This window comes from Taurulus bubalis (genome assembly GCF_910589615.1).
Source record: "Taurulus bubalis genome assembly, chromosome: 11".
Lineage (NCBI taxonomy): Eukaryota > Metazoa > Chordata > Actinopteri > Perciformes > Cottidae > Taurulus > Taurulus bubalis.
The window spans coordinates 25,617,225-25,638,006 of NC_136599.1; the positions used below are offsets into that span (position 1 = coordinate 25,617,225).

The window sequence follows — 20,782 nt, forward strand, 5'->3', positions numbered from 1 at the left end:
CCTCTCAAGCTTAATTTGTTCCTTCGTCTAGTGATTTTTTCCAATATATTTGATCAAAGAGATATAATCTTTTTTGAGCTTCATTTGCCTGCGTCACACTTTCTAAAGGCGCTGAGAGACAGACAGACTCTTCGGGGAGCGAGGTCAGCAGCTACACCTTGAACATTATCATCCATCTGCGGTCATGGAGGCTGTGGCAGCTAGACTGGCCATGGTGACCGACTCCCCCAGCCTGTCGCTGAGATCGAGGACCACCGTGACGACGGACGGCGACTCCTTCGTGAGCACCGCCAGCCTTCCCTGCAGCCACTTCCTGTCCGCCAATGTCATCAACGTCGGTAAGTGTCTTCGTTATGTAAGTGGTGAAGAATCTGCCCTTGAGTGTGAATGTGTTTGGTGTCATGTCGGGGTGAGTTGCCTCTGGGCTTGTGGCGTATTAGTGCGGTTTAATTTCATTCATGTTGTTGGTTTGCTGAATTTTTTTTACAGTTTTGCCTGCTTCTATTTCACTTAGTCAAGAATGTATACATGTATTGGTTATCTAATCAATTAACATGAAAAATACATAACTATGAAGATGTGGAGTCTGATATAGATGCAATAGAGAGATGATATAGATGTCATGGTTGGTTATTGATTGGCTCACAGCCACGCCACACGTCTTGGTTGGGGGACTATCTCATAATCGGCTTAATTTTCTGCGTTAAATTGTTTTCCACTGCCATTTTTTCTTCATACATATATCTGATTTAACTGCCAACAAAATATTCAAATATTTTTACCTTGTACCGAAGTTAATCGAGTTGAAATAGAAAGGCTGTGTATCTATTGTGAGGAGGCCCAGATGAATGTGAAGTTGGTGTCTATGAGGAAAGATGAGAAGAGCTAGTAACTAAAAACAGACCGTGATGGGCCAGATTGTATATACAATGAGGTTGCGCCTGTGATGGGAGGAGGTCCAGATTAAAATATTGCTTGAAATCTGTAGAAAACTGGAAAAGTGCATCAAGGCAGTCAGACTGAAGCCATCAGGTTCTGTTCCTCCCATTGTGAAAACAGCTGACTGTGGCCTTTGGTCAGTAAAGAGCTGTAGTGTGACTTCGGCACATTTCTCTCTCAAGGATTCAAGGATCATTAATTGTCATTATGCAACACAGGGATGCACAACGAAATGCAGTTTGTGCATCCCGTTTGTACCACCTCATTATTTACTCAAAGTTACTGAGAGGAACTTTTAACTGGCTACAAATAGAGGTGTGGAAATATCTTGATCCTAAGATGCTTTGCGATGCGGATGTAGGCAACTCTGCATCGATGCCATGACCGAACATTTGTCAGGAGTTTTTTGGGTTGCTGGTTTGCTGTCGTGTCATGCAGTGACTTAAGCCAAGTAGAGAAGAAGAGAGCTGATGTGAACAACTTTATTTTGTGCACATTGCACTTGTAATGCACTGCAGAGGGATTCTTGTGCACTTGTTGTGATGTGTATATCCTGAGGTCACTGCTCTGCGGCAGTAAACTGAGAGGTTTTCTCAAGGGACTGTGGCACTCGGAAATACTACCACCTTTGTCCAGAGGGACCGCCTAAATCAACACAAAATGAAAGCTTTAATGCATCATAGTGCTGATTATGCTCTTCTTCCGAGCAGATTTCATAACCGGCTGTGGATGGACCAGACCTGAGCGTTGTCATTGTGTTATCGAGCTACCAGCTCTGTGATGGACTTCACTGTGTCTCTTTCTGAGGTGGAGTTTTATTCAGCACTTTTTAAAGCAGGGACTTGCTTATGGTTATGCATGAGATTCATTTGTGTTCCTATTTTGACACATTTAGAGAATAAATGTTGCCACACGTCTGTTTTTTAAATTATAGTGGGTGGTAAAGGTTCCAGCCAAGCACAATTTCTATGAATAATAATTATATTAAAATTCTGCTCTGCAACTCAATCAAGCAAACACATTTATATTTTCATGCCACAGACTTGAAACCAGCGAAAACAATGAAACAATTGCAAAGGTCAAGCAGCAGCGTCCCTGTTTCTGAACAGGCTGCTTCTCTTGCTCTGCAGACCAGGAGACAGCAGCTGGAGTCTTTGTTTGTCTGCATGGCTGAAAAGGACACGAGTGTCATTCATCAGCAGAGAGTTTGGTGCAACGTCCTGCTGCATGAGCTGAACCTTTACAAGCACATCTCCTCTTGTAATGTTGACATGAAGACACACAGGACCACATCAGTAGCACATGCTCTGACAAAATACAACTTCCCTGCATTAAGATATACATAAGTCATTGTATGTTTTTTTCAATCCCAATTTGTAAATTATTGTAAATTTGTGGTTTTGGAACACAAATACAAATGTTAAAGAGTGGAGAGATTTTCGAAACAAGTGATTAGGATAAGGTAATTTCATGGAAATGATTGAAATGATTTTGAATTAATTGTTTCAGCGATGTGCTTAACAATAGACATACCCAAATCGTTTTTTTTATTGGAAGGTATTCACACCAACAGAGAATGGTAAATGGACCTGAACTTGTATTGCGCTTTTCTAGTCTTCTGACCACTCAAAGCGCTTTAACACTACATGTCATCATTCACCCATTCACACACTGGTGGGTGGGGCTACGGTCCCACCTGCCCATCAGGAGTAACTAACATTCACACACATTCAAACACCCTAGGCAGAGCTACAGGAGCAATTTTGGGGTGAAGTGTCTTGCCCAAGGACACATCGACATGGGCTAGCGTAGCTGGGCATCGAACCGCCGATTGTCTGATTGAAGGACGACCCTGCTCTACCACTGAGCCACAGTCACCCTCACCCACAGAATACAATTACACAAAATATAAAATGTACAGAAATAAAGAAAAACTATCTGACGATGGGATCAGACCAGCTGCCAGAAAATAATGTGATTCATACCGTTTGATCCTGATCAATCCTGATCATTATTGTTATGTTATATTTATACATTACATTGTTATTATACATGTTATATTCTACAGTTTGTAGAACGGACACGACGGAAGCACTAAAATAAATGCAAATGCTATTAATTCAATTTCCCATTCTTGTTTTTTTTAAATGTTCAATGTATCTTGTGTTTTTTTGGCATGCTGCCTTCCAACCCTTTGATGTTGTGGTGTGTAATGAGGCTGTGGGTCAATAGCAGGGGAAGACATTTCACCGTCAGTCTCATTTCTCATGGCTCAGGGAGACAAACTAATGACTCGTCAGTAGCTGGAGGTGTGATGGATAAAGATAGGAGAGAAGATGAGATAACTTGAAATTGCTGTGCGGCAGTTGCAACACAAAGGGAGAAGAGAGCAACTGTAAAAGCCAAATCGCATTACACAATACAGTAGAGGCGTAGGTACAGCACACACTGATGGATGATGGGATCAGTGGATGAGGAGAGATGTCTGTGCCTTGTGCAAAACAAATGCAAACGTTGTCACAAAGCTGTATGGATGAGAATATTATATCGACGCATTCAGAGTGAACTGGATGCAGTGTGGTTGTTCAATATCCATGTTTTTATATTCCATTGATCGGTCACACGCTCCACTTAACCCTGCACCCCCCCCCCGTCCCCTCCCCACCCGGGAACGGAGGAATACGGTGATTAAACCCAGCGCCGGGAGCACAATGAGGGCCTTGCTGCAGGGAGACATTTGATTGGCTCAATATACCTGCTGTGGGGAGGTGCTGTTGGTGTCAGCGCCGAGGCTCTGAGGCTGTGTTTGAGCGTGAATGGGAGAGCACTGGGTCAAACTGAGCGGGGCGCTTTATGTCGATTGGTCTCCGTAATTGTGTTCTTGCGTTGTTGAAACACAATTAGCTCAGATGGGTATTGATGTTGACTGATGCACGCCAGTACAGCAAAGCGCTCTTACTCAATTATTGCGCTCAAATGAGCCATTTGTGCTCTCAAATTAGTGTAGTCGTTTTTTTTTTCTCAAGTTACCTCAATTGTTCAAACAAATTTGTCATATCTGATTGTGAATAAATTCAACAGACCTCTGCCTTTATGTATACATGAGCAAAACAGGTCAAAAAGCGTAAGAAGAACAGGAGTGCATTCCTTCAGGAGAAATATAAACAGCAGCAAGACGTAATAATATGGCAGTCATCAAAACATCAGGAAGCATTGTCCATGAACTCTGACTGTGCTTGAGCACCAAGCAGCGTGGTGTAAACCTCCTCTCGTCCCCTGGAGTCCTGCTGTCTGTCCTGCTGTCTGTCCTGCTGTCTGTCCTGCTGTCTGTCCTGCTGTCTGTCCTGCTGTCCGCCCGTCAAGTGCAGCTTGAGACGCAATAGACGTAATAGCCTCAGCAAAGTTTGTTGGACAATCCAATGAAAGCTGCTTGTTTACATTATAGATGCTGCTGTGCGAAGAAGAGCAGCTCAGCAGAGGCTCTCTCTGCTCATCAGCTCTCGGCTTTTATTCTCAAGATGCTTGAACCTTCAACCTCAGCATCGGGCGGTTAGAATTGTGCGCATAGATGTTGCTCAAAGCAAAGTGAAGATGCTCTTCCTCTCTATCCTCATCCTCCGGCTCATCATGGAATCTATCTCAAGGGTTAACTAGAAGCATGATTATGATTATTATGAGTTACAATGACCCTTAAAAGAATAATAACATCATTATATAAAAATGAAAGCATCAGCTGTGAGCTGTGGAAATGACTTCCTCCACTGTAAGAGTCAGACTGCTTCTGTCTGTGGCTCTCACTCACTTATGTCCGTTTTTGTGGACACAGCATAGACAAATATAAACGATAACCGTCAATTGTAATACCACATTATACTGTAATATGGTACGCTTCAAGTCTACTTCCTCCGTTTTAACACACGTAACTGCAGTGTTTAGTACTGTACGTGTACACTCGTTGGATGCACCTACACATTTCAGACTGAACTTCATGTGCAAGCGGGATGCAGCTTCCACAGGAGGTCATGCCAGGGCAACTCACTGAGCGAAACGGAGACTAACACTGAGAAGAAACAGAACTTTAACAGTAGCATCTTAACAGCTCCGATCATAATATTATAACTCGTGGTTATTGTTATTATTGTTATTTAGTCTGTGTTGAAGTCAATGGTTCATTTTCTCAGTATTCAGGGAGTAAAGCTGATCTCTTTCTGTGTATTTCTTTTTCTTGTTGCAACAAACTCATGCTGTCAATACTGTGCTGCTCACCAGACTTCCATGGACGCCCTACAGCGGAGAAAATGCGCTCAGTTGCATGTAACAACCAGCAAGCACTTCCAGGCAGACGGAGGCAAAGCATGAGGGGTGGAGGGGAGGCCGTCGGTGTTTGAAGCGTGCTGGAAAGCAGCTGCTGTGTCTACCTAACGCCCAAACCCTCCAATTTAGTCTCAGCTGCACACTGAAGCTGCCTTCAGACACACTTAGAAACCATCTGCTGAGTCCCAGGGTGGATGGAGAGCTGTCAGTCAGAGTGCTGTGTGTGTGTGTGTGTGTGTGTGTGTGTGTGTGTGTGTGTGTGGAGATGGTGAAAAGGTATCGCCGTAAGTAAATATGAGCAATTATGATCATGATAATGCTGTGTATTGTCATATCGGCAGAGACGGAACAGTTTTCGACTGGAGTTATGCTCAAATACATCTTTGTGACCTGAGTTCCTGGTATGAAGCTCGCGGCGATGTTCATCAAACAGCAACTGAGTTCATATTGGTGGTCTTATGATGATCATAAATGAGCTGAGTAAACACCAGGTCTTTTATTTCTAATCCCATTACTAGATGTAGAGCATGAAGGCTCCATTTGCGTAGTTGCCTCTTTTCATGTTTACTGCACTTCTTAATAACATAGTAAAGAAATGTAATCTCGAGGAGCTGGGGCTCTTATCATGCACTGCGCTTTTACCGATGTTACAGCCAAATTAAAGATATATGATACATCTGAATGTATTCGACTAACAAGAAGAGTGTTTGTATCGAAGCCTGATTTACCTTCTTCCTCTGTGCTCTTGTCCTGGGTGACATGTTCCTTCATTATGAACACTAGCACGGTAGAGTCATCCTTGATCTGATCGTTAATCGACAATCGAAATGTACTATCAGAACTGAGATGAGATGTCACCCTGCTGCACGTACAATTTGTACATTGTACACTTGAGAGATCGCTATTTATATTATATGTTCGATACTACGAGTGCCGCAGTGCTACGGAAAGATACGGTTCTTGGGATTCCAACCATCATAACCATTTCAAGATCGGACCACCTCATTCATTTAAAAAATGTCTCTCTTTTTCCAAGATACCACTGGATGTATGGAAATGGAAACAATCTCCCAACCCTAATCCATCCGCCGCTGAAAATAGTTCCTAACAAATGCACTACCTATTTGAGTAACGTTTGAGGACATCATTGAGCCTTTTTTCAAAATGAAAGCTTGGAGCAAAAAGGAAGAAAGGAAGTCAGAAAGTATTGAGATGGACTAACACATTGTGGGTTTGGGACATTTGATGCAATTAGCTGAAAATAAGAAAACTATAGAATAATGCCACTCTCACACTTTAATGAAGCAGACATGATCTGAAGGTCTCTGGGGGAAAACTCAACCTGCTTTCTGCTCAAGTCAACAGTGGGATGACTGTGGCTTCAGTTCCAGTCTGAATTTGTCAACCAAAAAAAAGATGTCCTGCAGACTGGAGAGGGAAAGTTCATGCGCTGAACATGAAAAGCCCGCTCTGACGTTGTGGTGCATGCTGGGTCGGGTCACATCAGACCCTCAAGAGAAGACTTTGGAGCCGATTTTGCAGGGCAGCAGCATCATGTCCTGGAGCTGTTTTGGGAAAAGTTTTCTCTCAGATCAGATACTGTTTCACCTACTAGACTGTTGCAGAGGAAGATCAAGGCTTTCATTTATGTTGGAATGTTGCAATACCAGCAGTGGGCAGCGGGGTGATTTATTAATTTTGATTCAGTCCTTGATTGTTTCTTCTTAACCTATCTTTACAGCGGTCAGGGGGAATTATCTGTCCTGATTGGCTGGGATTGTACTAATTATTTCTAAGGACCTGGCAACTCTGATCCAGAAGCCTCATTTACGTTCCGAATGAATCCTCATAGTTTCTAATTCAAATCCCCCCCACCCCTTCCTCCAATGTCTTTCAAAATACTACTCTACTCAGTTCACAGCAACAAATTACCAACAGATCCCGTGTTCAAAGCATAAAACAGCCTGTTAAAACACCAGTCCAGATGTGCTAACAACAGCCGCAGTAGCAGCTGTGTGAGTACCGTAAAAGTCGGGTTACAAGCCGCTCCTACCTCCGGTCAGTGTCCCCGCTGTAGCAAGCTAGGAGCAGCACTAGCTAGTGCTTCTGCTGCTAGCGCTTCTGCTGCTAGCGCTTCTGCTGCTAGCGCTTCTGCTAGCTAGCTGCTGACTAGCGCTGCTGCTGCTGCTACCAGCCACTGCTGCTGCTACTGCCCGCGTCCCCTCTGCCCAAGTCGGGTGTCAAGCCTTCAGTGTTTTTTTGGGAGCTAACGGAGGTTAGCGGGGAAGTAACGGAGCGCTAGCAGGAGCCCCAGCTGGCTACAGCGGGGAGCTAACGGGGACACTGACCGAAGGTAGTAGCGGCTCGTAACCCGACTTTTACGGTACCCTGTGAGCAGAGGTGTCAAGTAATGAAGTACAAATACTTCGTTACCTTACTTAAGTAGAAATGTTGGGTATCTATACTTTACTGGAGTATTTATTAAAAAAAAAGTATGTCGTGTGAAAGCAGACCACTATATCTGCGTTTTAAACGCTCCCAGGGTGAAGATGCAACAGCAGCTCTCCTGTGAGGAGCACCGGAGTTCTCCTCGCACCGGAGCAGCTCTCTGAACCCGGAGCAGCTCTCTGAACCCGGAGCAGCTCTCCTGCTCCAGGTGAAACGAGCCACGGTGCTCGTGTCTTCTACCAACAATGAGCCTGCTGGCTTCACATATTACAAAAGTACAAAGTACACGGATATAAAACTAAGTCATTAATAAATACATGGACAAATGCCTGTACTTTCGGGTAAATGTTACGGTATGCCGTTAACAGGTTACGCTTGTGCATGCGCGATTTGACGCGACGCCGTGAGCTCCGTGAGCTCGTCTTTTCCTGCTGTTGCGTTTCTCAAAATAAAAAAACAGATCCAAGCTCAATATTGAGCATGAATTGAGAGAGGCCGTATCAAATCTACAACCCCGTTTATAACATGTGTGTCGAGGAAAGCAGCTCACTGCAGCCACTAATACTGATACAACCTGATGGCTCACATATCTGCACTCATTCTGTTTTGTTTGGCAAAAATATATATATATATTGTTTTCCACAATGAGCTATTTAGTAGTAACTAAATATGAGTAAATTTTTTGCACAGACAGAACTTACACAAAACATTGTCTGATGGCAATCTGATTTACTTGAAAGTGATTGCAATTTTCTTTATTCGGAGTCGCTGCCACCGCCGCCGCCTATTTTGCACTATTACAATACTTATAGGCAACTAGTTATCATGTCTTCCGCTCCATGAAACGCATGTTAATGCTCAGTAGTACACATATGGTACTTTAATGTATTTGCATTGTAATAAAATGTGATTATTTTAAATGGGCATATATGCAGCTGAAACGGGTAGCCTAGCGCATCCCACATTTTTCAACATAACATTTTAAAATATTATAGTCATTATGGCCTTTATAAAAATGATTGTTTTGGGGAGGTGGGGTAGTGCACTATAGGCCCCTGAGACGCGGCTTAAGAGTTTGTCCTTAATGGGAAAAAACATTCCCCTTACATTACTTTTACTTTTATACTTTTAAGTAGTTTTTGAACCAGTACTTTTACACTTTTACTTAAGTGAAAAGCTTGAGTTGATACTTCAACTTTTACAGAAGTGTTTTTAAACCCTAGTATCTATACTTCTACTTGAGTAATGAATGTGAATACTTTTGACACCTCTGGCTGTGAGTCAGGGTAACAACGGCTGTTGCTGGTTGACATGTTGCTGGTTGACATGTAAAGTTCAGGAGAAGTTCAACATGGGAGGAGTTTGCGTTCAGGTCTTTCTACGAGAAGTCTCCTATGTTTTAGGCAACACGCTTTCCTGGTTATGGTTTCAGGGAAATATAGCTTGGGATAAAACAAACCCTTTCTTCCAGAAGGCTGTATAGGCAAACTTATACAAAACGTATAAAAAGCTGTAAAGATAAGACCAACATACTGTAAATGTGTTGAGTGCATCACCCACAATCTGATCACCATGGAATCATGTGTTAGAAAAATAAAAAATGAACCCTAGTTTGTAATTTAATACCAATACAGATGTACCGTATGTGTAATAAACTAATCTCGACTGAGATATGGGTCAGTGCAGCTCGAGGGATTACCCCCTTTTGGTACCTCAGAACTACTTATGTTCAAAGTCTAATTTCTTCTGGGGATGGCTTTTATTGTTCAATTTTGATTTACTCACTGTTACTGCCCAGGAGCCAAATAAAAAAAACCTCATCACCATCAGTTATTACAGCGCCCTCATAACCATAAAGCTTTACAAACAGCAGTGAGTGTTTGGTGACATTTAAACTCCCCTTCCAAGTACGAGCTGTAGTATGGAATATGCTATCAATTGAGACATACTACTTCCTCATCACGTTGCTCTGAGCTTTGACCCTCTTTGGTCATAGATTCGCTGCATAGAGGTTTGTCAGAATTCATAGTTTTCATATGACATCACGGCCTCAAGGGAATGCCGCCTTGGAGGCAAAACAATGCTGTCTTCCGCTGCCGGCTAGTTAACGAAGTGAGGGATTTCTGCCAAAGTGCCGCTTTTGTGCTGTCAAAATTGCTTTGACAATGAAGAATTTCTTGTCCTTCACCTGCCAAACGTTAGCACCATTGACCCATCCTGATTGAAAAACCTGGCCAGCCATGCAGTTTGATCTCATATCTTCTTGTTTTCTTCAGCTGAGAGGTGATCCAAATACTCCTGGCTTGTGCTGCATTCTGATGCAGAGTTCAGCGCATTGCTTTGACCTCCAGGTCCTCACGCACTTCACATAACTGAAAAAAGCCAGAAAAGCCAGAAAAGCTTGCTGGCCTGCATACTGCAAAAGGCAACCGGATGGCGTAGGACATCCTGGTACTTATTGTCACACTGCATTTGACATACTATCTATTGGGACATAATAAATCTATGGTTGGCGTACTAAGTAGTTTCAAAGTATGGGAATTAACACACACTGATCTCTTGCCGAAGGCTTTCTGGGGCCATATGCAGCCTGCAGACACTGCTCCCGACTACATGTTGGGGTAAACAAATCAAAAAGTTTTTATCTTCATTCACCGTAAACTTCCTCTTGGAAAGCTGCTAGAATTGAGCACAATCAAAGACGAGGCAGTGCAAAGTACAATGTCCTTTTTAATAAAGATGGCAACATATCAGGTCTGTGATTGGTTCACACAGTATATGAACTACCGCTGCTGAGGCAGTTTTGTGATCGCACACTACTGTCTGTCTGTAATGACAACATGCTGACCGAGGGAGGTCACAAATAACAGAGGAAGCACTTATGATAGCAAACAGCCATTTGATGTCATATTGTTGTTATTCCACATTTTGACATGTAATAATATTGCACTTCTCATTTACTCCTAAATAACAGGGTGAGAGGGTATTAGGTTTACTAAGACTCAGCTTCTATTACAATAAGTCAGTGTGTAGGTGAAGTCTGTTACGTCGTTTCTTTGCACTCACCTTACACACGGCCAGCGGGGGGCAGTGCACCGCCCTCCTCTTTGCGCCACCCAGTTCACCCAGTTGCTCTGCTCCATTCAGAACCACTCAACGTGTTTTTTCTGTGAAAGACAGACAGAGCCTTAATTAACTCATTGTCTTGGTATCAGACTCCTGTTAATGGAAAGCTGATATCTTGAGGGATGCCTTACATTCCTCTGTCTGTGGTTCCTCTGGTTAATCTTAAGTGAAGTGGTCCAGGGTTAATGAGCCCATTTCCTCCCCGCACGACCTGGGCTCTGAGGGGAAGAGGGTTCCACTCATAGTAATGGTTGATTTGGTGATACTGGATACAGGACGGAGGTTTGCTGTATGCCAGGGCTTTCTCTTTCAAAGTTTACTTTTTCACCAGACAATGACTGTTAAAGGTGCACAGAGATACTTAGGTGAACTAGGAACTAAACAACCTGCAGGTGCTAATGAAAGTGTGTATTTGACTGTCTGTATTTGACTGCCACCATGTCCAGGTTGTACAGCACCTCTCGCTGAGTGCATTATGGGAAATACAGCGGGCTCCCGCTTCCTGCGACCAAGCACAAGGTAACAGATTTTTCCATAGCGGTGGATTGATGGAGGCTCAGCAGCTCATATTTTTCTGGAGACACTGCTTCATTTTAACCTCTTAGCGTTCCTGTAAAATTTGCCGAAAAATGCCTATCCAGGTATACCAAAGTAAATTGCAAGCTGTACTTGAACTATTTGGAGTAAATGTATGGTCTTGGTCTCTTTTGAAAGGTAACACTCTGAAGCTTTTCCCCCTCAATAGTCAGAATCACTTTAAGTGCTGCTGACACTGAGTTATATGAGTTTGAACACACTAAAGTATAAGGTTTTTATTTCCTCCTGAACATTTCTTTGTAAATAGATGCCTGTAGATGACTATAAATGTGACTTAAGGACTGGAAAACACAATGGGACCATAGCCTGAAGCCTTATCTAGTCTAAATAAAAAGCAGATATCAATCCCATAGAAAATTAATATTTTACACATGTTTTTCTAATGAAATGTCTAGGCGTTTTTCCATTTTGAGACTGAAAATATTCATGATATATATATACTATATATGTATTAAAAAGGGCAGATGTTTGTGTTGATGTATGCTCTGCAGCACATTTGAAATGGAGCCAGTCAGCTCGCATGGCGCTTACTCCCCACCCCCAAAAGGATGGCTCTCCTTACGTTGAATTTCATTATGTATCCAGGCAATTAGCACCAATAGCACCTCTGGCTTGCTCGTTGCCATTTACCAACTGCCACACACGGGGCTAATGAATTATATAACACACTGTAATGACATAAAATACCCTTATGTGCATAATATGGAGCGGGTGGTGGTGAGGTGTGAGCAGCTACCGGGGCGCCGGGGAGGAATAATGAAGATGATATCCTGCAATATTAAAGAGCATGTCGAATGAGGCAGAGGGTGATGGGGATCGAACCTACATGGAACATCAAAGGCTCCAGGAAAATTCCACCAAAGGAGCACGCTACTGTGTGTGTTTTTCTGTGTATTACGTGTCAATGTGAGTATTTAATGCTGTAACGTGTAGAGCAGTAATTACAAGATGTGAGTGGGATTAAAGCAAAGGCTTTCATTAATTACGTTTAATGGGGAGCTTCGCTGATCCTGATCGGCAGCTTTGTGTCCAACCATATTGGTTTGACACGATAGTGGTCCCATCGTGTCCACGATAACAGAACGATTTTACATTTTCCAACGGCTATTATGAATGTAACGCTATATTCAGCGTCTCTCTTCCTCTTTCTCTCTTACTTTCACTGTGCGTCAATGCTCTGTCGGTAAAACAAAGTTGCATACTTCTGATGTCGTGTTATTGTGGTTATTATATAAATAAAATTCATGGTGCTGATAGATAGCTGCTGGCCCGCCTCATTCCTCCAGGTGCGAGAGGGAAAAACAATTTTGACCACGTTGAAAATATTTTTTTTCAAACAAGACATTAAAGCAGAATATTTTGTTCGATAAAAACATGTGCATTTTGCAAACGATGATCTATTCATTTTTACTTTTGGACTGAGATCTTTTGTAGAGACGAGGACACTGTGTCGCTTACTGTGTGTGTGTGTGTGTGTGTGTGTGTGTGTGTGTGTGTGTGTGTGTGTGAAGAGAAGGAAGCCCATAGACTATTGCATGCAATGTTTCTGTAAGTTATTAATGTCAAAGGTATAATGAATTAAGCTTTAAACTATAGATGTCAAGAATGTATATGTGTGTGCGTTGTGACTACTTTGTATTGGTATCTGAAAATTCCTAATTTTTTTCTCTAAAAGATAGTTTTATAGCCATCTGTCTTTAGATTAATCTCTTGTCTGACAGCGCCCAGGTGTCAGTTCACTTCATTGGTATTCCCACCATTCTCGTCCCCAGGCCATGATTGATGTTATTAAAAATCTGAGATCGTTTCATGCAAAAAACCTTGACTTACTAATAAAAGTCATAACAATCTTTAATTAAAATGGAGGACACATTTTAACTAAAAGATGACACTTCCCCAGTTGAATACTTTTATTAAATATGCGCTGATTTGCATGTATTTCCAGAACAGAAATCTGAACATTGGATACAGCCACGTTCAAAATATACTTTCACTTTGTTGACATGCTAGAGTCAAAGGGATTTTTTTTTAATCTCTTTTCATCACTTAAAACAGAAAATGCTGTCAACAATCATTAAAATCAGACTATGAAAGATACTACAACAAACCCCTCAGTAAAAAACTTCAGAATATAGAGAGGAATGAAACTGGAAAGCTTGATAGATGTAAGAGCTGCTGAAGAGGAGATTCCTGGCTCAGAGTCTGAGAAAAAATAATTTAAAGAAACCGGAATTTAAAGGGATGTTTTTTTAAATGACACACATTTTGATATGGGTAAAAATAAACTATTAGATATCACCATAAAACTTCCCAAGTTGATTACTATCATTAAAACAATACATTATTTTATCAGTTTTAAATATGCAAATAAGGCATTATCTAATGGTACCTTTTGGTGAGTTTAGGAGAAAACCTTCAAATAGACAAAGTGGTAAAATAAACAACTAAATGTGTATTTTCAATGTTTTCTGTCCACTAGACTTTCAGACATGATGTCTGTTTTTGCCTTGAGAGATGAAACAATGGGTCACCTCGCATTAATGTTACCGGTATTGACAAATGGAACATGGACAAGTGCGCGCACACACACACACACACACACACACACACACACACACACACTCACACACACACACACACACACACACACACACACACACACTCACAAAGCGTAGCTCATTGCAAAAGGCCAAAGACATAAATCCTATGAAAGAAGGTTTTGTGGGTGCATCACTTGTCCCCCTAGCAACCTGCAGCCTGCCCTCCATAAATACATGAATCAGGCCGACATACATTTTAATGACAGAGCAATCAATACGGGCAGTTTTAGCTTTGTGGTGTTGGAGGGCCGGACTGAATGTGGCATCAAGAGCTTAGCCTGATTTTACCACACCGACTCTGATGCACTTGTTCGGTCTTTCAACTTCTATGCAAACCCAAACACGTCCTTGTTCAGACGGTCAGAAAAGCATGAATGCAGATGTCCTGATCGCACATTTAACTGAATATCGGCGGGCAGCGATCGTCAGTAAAACTTTATTTCACACTGTGATGGTTTGCGTTAAACTGTGTAGTTTATCAGCGGTTCACATGCGCTCTGAACCGCAAAACGGATCGGCAGTGGGCCGCTACACCACTAATTATAACCCAAACCACAATCTTTTCCTAAACCTGAGTTGGAAGTTTATTTTGAAAAGACAGTCCGAGGGGTCCGTAGAGCGTCCTAGTTTGAAGCGTAGGGCAACTGACCAAGTATTCGACAAGCTAGGAGCGACACCGTGCCGCTCTACCATGAGTCTCGTTTTGCTTGACTGATTCATTTCCAACAAACGGCTTCCACTCATCTCAGGCTGACTTTTAACTGGAGCTACGCAAACAATCTAGTAGGGAAACAGACAGCAATTATAAATATTTTGGCCCGCCGTCGCATTACTCACATAATTAATCATTATTATTGACAGTTCATGTGATCTGCAACGTTTGTCAATTTTAACGGTCAGAGCGAATAAAAACGCGACGCTGCAGCCAGAATGCTTGCAGACTTGAGCTTAGTGAACCCGCTCATTTTGTCCGCCTCGGTGTCTGAACTCACTCGCTCCAAAGCTCCAAATAATGTGCACGATCACAAACACAAATTTCCCTCTGCCATGGACGTTCCCATAATTAACTTTGGTTCGGACTTGCTCCCAGATTTATTGGGCTCTTCTTTGGTCCCTGCTAAGCATCATAAAAAGCGGGCCGGTAGTTTCTCCATAACCCTGCTGGCTGACAAACAAACAAGCTGATCCGAAAACATAACCTCCTCGACGGAAGTAATAATAACCCCAAAATAAACAGGGAAGAGGACACACAACCGTGAGAGACAGATGGGAGAGGGAGGAAAGCCAGGTCAGACATGAGATATACAAAAAAAGGAACAAGGGAATAACAGAAGTAAGACAGCCAGAGAGAGGTGGAGAGCAAGGGGAATACGTCGGCAGTGTTCTCTGTAGGGCTGCAGGGGATGTGCATCTCTAACTGGAGCAGAGAAAAGAGACTTGTCCTCAGCTGCACCATCGCCTGAATGGCACTGCACGCCTTGGCTACTTTCCTAACCCTCTCACTGTGTGCATGTACACTCGCCGCACAAGGCAATGGAGTACATTACACTGCCTTGCAGCCGGGTGTTATTTGGAAGCATGTGTGCTTTAGGAATGGCGACGCAAGAGTAGAACAGGAGAGATTCTCACTGAACTGCATCTCTCCTTACATCACCGCAACATTATCACATTCATTTGTATATTTCAACATACTACACAGCAACAGATTGGGCCACTGCTGAGAGGACGGGCAGCCTCCTCTGGCTTTTACACCGAGTTTTTAATCACGCACCATCGGGATATTTGTCAGTGGAGCTCCGCTCTTACGGTGCAGTTCAGAGTGGGTAAAGGTCTCACCACTGTTTGTTATAGTCTGTTCATGCAAAATACAGTTGCTGAGCAGAAGGAGTGAATTCCCATTGTTTTTGTTGTTGTTCTTGCAATATCCTCCAGGGGTTTATGTTATTGGCCATCAGTTATTTACACTAAATGTTACATGGGGCCACTTACTTAAAGTATCTTGAATTGCACCTGTAACTGCTGAAATCATCTGACATTGACAAATAATTTGAAATGGAACTGAACAAAATCCATATACTCTGCAGTTGAACACACTACATAGTTATTGTTACATCATAGTAGTGTGCAATTTGGAATACAGCCAGAGACTAGCTGGTTAACATAGTGGAACATTTAGCAGCTGAAGAGACGGATATTTCTCTCAGGATGTGGTGAAGACCAAAAACAGAGGTAAAAGACAGAGAACATTGGACTGACGTTGATCAGTTGGACACGGACAGCCCTCCACGTGTCTGTTTATATAGCTCCATGTCTGCCGGCTGTGTGAATAGACCACTGTGTGCTAACATGTTAACTGTATCGTCTTCATGAAGTGTTAATACAAGCTTGTTCCATCAACCTGAAGTATATATGGCAAAACAAAAGCTGTTTTAATAGCTATGAATTCTATCCCTCTTATCAAGGAACACAGATGCCTTTTGTTTGCGATGCTTCACACAGGAGACTTCCCAGTAGTCTTGGAGGTGCTCCAATTGCCTGTCACATTACATTATGAACAAAATGAATGATACTCTTTTATTTAAGAATCCTGTATGCCTGACATAACTTTTCAGTCCTGGCAACTCTATACCCCATTTCCAACAGCAGTGGCAATGTGTGGTAGATACAGTCGTGAGTACAGCCCATCAATCCTGGTTGGAATAAAACTCTTTGGCAATGTTGACAAATAACAGCTTAAAAGTTAACACGTTGAAAGATGGAGGAATTATTGAGTAGATGGAGCATTGTGCACGAACCTGATGCACATGTAACACAGCACCCTTTATGTGAAACACATCAGGCAACATCTGCTCATTCAGATAAGCTCATGCTTTATGTAAGCGCTGTGGTAGTGTAATCATGCCCTCTATGTTCTATCAACAGGAGGCTGGCATCCTGGGTTACTATCTAATGAAGCAATATAGAAACAAAGTAGAAGATGACAAGAGAAATCCACTTTAATGTGTGTGAATATGCTACATATTTCCATGGTGAAGCTTTCTACATATATGCATCTCGTCCCTCTAGAGACGCTGTTTTGAAGTGGGGCTGTATGAAGTACTTATCCATCGTCAATTTATTAACTACAGTGGATGCTTAATTCATTTGGAGAAATAGACAGGAGTACCAGTATAGAACAAGTTTAAGTGTACGCCATATTTAGAATATTTTCACATCCTAACTTTGTTGTCAGACAGCCCTTTGTGATGGGGAACTGAAGCTGTTATCTGTGCTCGCTTCAAAGCCAACGGACTCCATTGACAACCTGACAGAACACAGTAGGTCTACCGCTGCCTCTATCAGGGACTTTGGTGTTTTAAATAGTCCGTTCCTCAACTTCACTTGCACTAAGAGATTCTTGCATGCCCTGAAATGCAGTTGAATTGTCTTGCATTATCGTGCCGCGCCAATGGGTGTTCACAATGGTCAAAACCACATGGAGGTGTCTAAGAAGAGCATCCAGCTCCACATCACACCGACTGTAATGCTCTCCTTAGATGAAACAGTTTGTGAGACAAAGCTAGCCATAGCCTGATGATGTCATCACAGGCCAAAGTCCATGACCTGAGTGAATGTGGCTGGGGCATAATCTGAAATTTGTACGCAGTGTCTGAACAAATAAATCTGTAAAAAGAGAATGCAATACTCCTTCCCTATGTGTATGAACAATTATTATGTATTAACTGCAGGTTAATTTCTTAAAAGCTGATATAATAATGAGCCGATTAATCTTCTGGTACCTGTCATAAACTAGTAGTGTTGTTTTATGTATTTGAGAGACAACTTTTGTGGGGTGAAATGTCAGATATGACATAAATGCCTCTTGTAAGCCATCTGTGAAATAAGCGTAGAACTATTTTTTATTTAAAGAATCATTTTAATTCTATAGTGCATTTATGTCAACCTTCATGTGAAACTGTGATATACATCCCCTTGTCACTGGTGGCGTCTGGGCAGCCATCGGCTACTATTGGAGCCCAGTTCCACCCATAATGATCGGCACCGATTAATCCAACTCCAGCATTAACCTCCTCTCATTGCTTCCATTAAATAGACATAATAAACACAAATTACAGACTTGTTACCTGGGCGTGTAAATATAGAGATGTCACTCCCAAGTGTAGCTCATATTGTTTCACTTCCACAAAACAAATACACTCAAAAGAATTCAATCAAAGCTTCCATTGTTACCTATCACTGGCAAAACCAAAGCTTTGCTGATAGACATGTTGTTTGTTGGTGGAAACCACCTTTAGTCATCAACAGAAAAATGGATTTCATTGAAATGCTAAGTCAGGTCATTTATTTTTATTCTGTGGGGTCACTTGAGGTAAACCCATTGCAAGCTAATGCCTTGGCACACTAGTGTGGCAGAGTCATCCTTTTTAAATGACATTTTAGATGGACAGAACAAGACAACTGTGGCAATGGAGACAGGTAGACAGTGAGAAAGACAGGAGAAAGAACTGAAATTAGTCCTACCCCCTTATCTCATCTACGGGAGCAAAACAAGTGAAGCCGACCAGGGAGAATCTGTGAAGAATGGAGAGAGCGAAAACACAAGTGAAGATGAATAAAAATGAATGATAATGAGGGGAATTGGAGTGAAACCTGATAGCACCTGATGAGTGGAGCCAAAAATGAGTTTGCAGCCTCAAAAGGAGTGTGTGTCTGGGCTTGTGCCAGAAAAGCCTTCAAACCACTCAAATAAGAGAATCAGTACCTTAATGCTGTTCTTCACCCTCTTCACTCAGGTTACATCTGGCTGCTCAATCTGAGCTGGCGCTAACTAAGAACTAATCTATGTCCTCGCTGGACCACTGAGCTGCATCTATCCAATTTAGGGGAAAAGGCCGACATGAAGTGGAGCTCGAACAAAGCCGACAAAACATCAAATACTTGATCTCATCAAAAAACGAAAAACAAAAGGAAACCATCCACAGTGATCCTATGAAAATCGCTTTAGCTTGTTGATTTCAAGACAGAGTCGATGTTTCTTTGCGGAGATAGAAGAATGAGACCACAGTGCAACAAAATGCTCTCAGAGAAGAGGCTGCCCTACATACTGAAACTTATCGGTGATCAAAACTGGCTCTGGCCTCGTGCCTGCTGCCAAAGGTATTTGTCATCATTTTGCAGGAACTTCCAAGCAGATTCAGAGTTGGTCAATTAAGTATTTCAATAAGGAGAGACTTACCATATTTCCTCAAATAAAAACGGTTGCCAACTAAATGCCGGCCCTCGGTGAGACCGGTATAGTCTTAGCAAAAAATAAAGACTAGGCCCTAAATTAAGGCTCCTAGTACCTGTCATACAGTGTTCATACCATTGAAACATATTGAACATTGCTTTAATTGAATACTCATGAGTACTCATCTCGGGTGTTTTTGTACTACCACCATTTCAGTCACTGCGAATGTATAGTCGTAGCGTTTCAGCCAACTGCAGTTTTTGCTACATTGAATTTTCAAAACTCAGTGGAGAGCGAACGTGACCAGCATGGCGAAATATGCCACAGCATATATCACTTATACTTATCAAGAAGAGGGAATTAGACATATTGGCCTGCTTCAAATAGAAGCCTGTTATCTTTTGCAGTTCAGGCAAATAAAGGCCCTGTTTGTATTTGAGGAAATAGGGTAATTTAGAAGAGACTTAAAGGGCCAGTGTTTAGGATTTGGCATCAACTAGCGGTGGGGATGTGGTTCTCCTTTACACGGGAGAAGTTTTGATTGGTTGCAACTGATTCTGGGTAATATGTCAAACATGTTTCTCTAAAGACCATACAATCCTGCAAGGGAAACTTCTCAATGCTTCACTCAAGTTGGTTCAGATTACGCTACACACACTCCATGTCCCTCAGTCAATTAATATCTATAATAATCAAATCAATCACAGGACAACAACGACTGACTTTCTCTAAGGTATCCATCTCTGCACATCCGTTCCTTCTCTCCATTGGCTGCTCACAAACAATATGTTCATCACACAGCTCTGCTGCTCACTGGTGTGTGTTGTTTGCAACATTGATCAGTGACCATCCATCGGTCGGCCTGCTCTGATGCCAGTAGAGGTTAAGTGTTATTGGCTGAAAGCAGCATCGGCTCATTGACTTCCCAGCAGCCTTTGAAGTGTGTAGACGGGCTTCATTAGCCTCTACCTGGTGCTCTTACTACTCAAGTGGAGAGATCATGAGCCTCCTTCACAAACATGATGGGATTCAGTGTTTGTCTAAACCGCTATAGCGCTTATACTTATGCTAGGACTGGAGGAAAAAGCTTCCTAATTAAGGAAAAAGGTTATACGTTATGGTAACAATGGTTACTTTGGTTATTTAATTTTCATGATTGGAAACTAACTGGACATTGACTGAATGTTGATTTCTTCGGTCAACAAATTTATCTTGATATTGTACAGCACTTGAACCCTGATGTGGAACCGTCCCGACGATCACTCTGCACACTTTTGGGATGCCCACGACATAAAACAAGATGCTGTCTGATCCTCCTCTTGCCTTGACGGGAACGTTTTCAACGTGTTCAGCGGACGGGTTTTAAACTCTGTGAAAGACGCGGCTACGACTGACTGTAAAGATGCCATAGCATAAAACTGTAGATCAATCATTAATTACGAAGAGGCTGGAAGAGCAAAAGCAAAGTGAGTAGAGTCAAATTCATAGTGTAAAATCAGTTGCTCATCGTTAAGCGTATCCATTGGGT

At 42.2% G+C, this 20,782-nt stretch overlaps 1 protein-coding gene across 1 annotated transcript in view; it reads left to right on the forward strand.

The window, feature by feature from the left end:
- Positions 1-211: 211 nt before the first annotated feature.
- Positions 212-20,782, forward strand: part of plch2a (phospholipase C, eta 2a) — a gene marked incomplete at both ends in the record, with an annotated part of 170,964 nt that continues 150,393 nt past the window's right edge. Inside the window, one exon of the mRNA XM_079226116.1 lies at positions 212-338. Within this exon, the coding sequence (XP_079082242.1) occupies positions 212-338 (127 nt within the window). The remainder of the gene's footprint in view (positions 339-20,782) is intronic.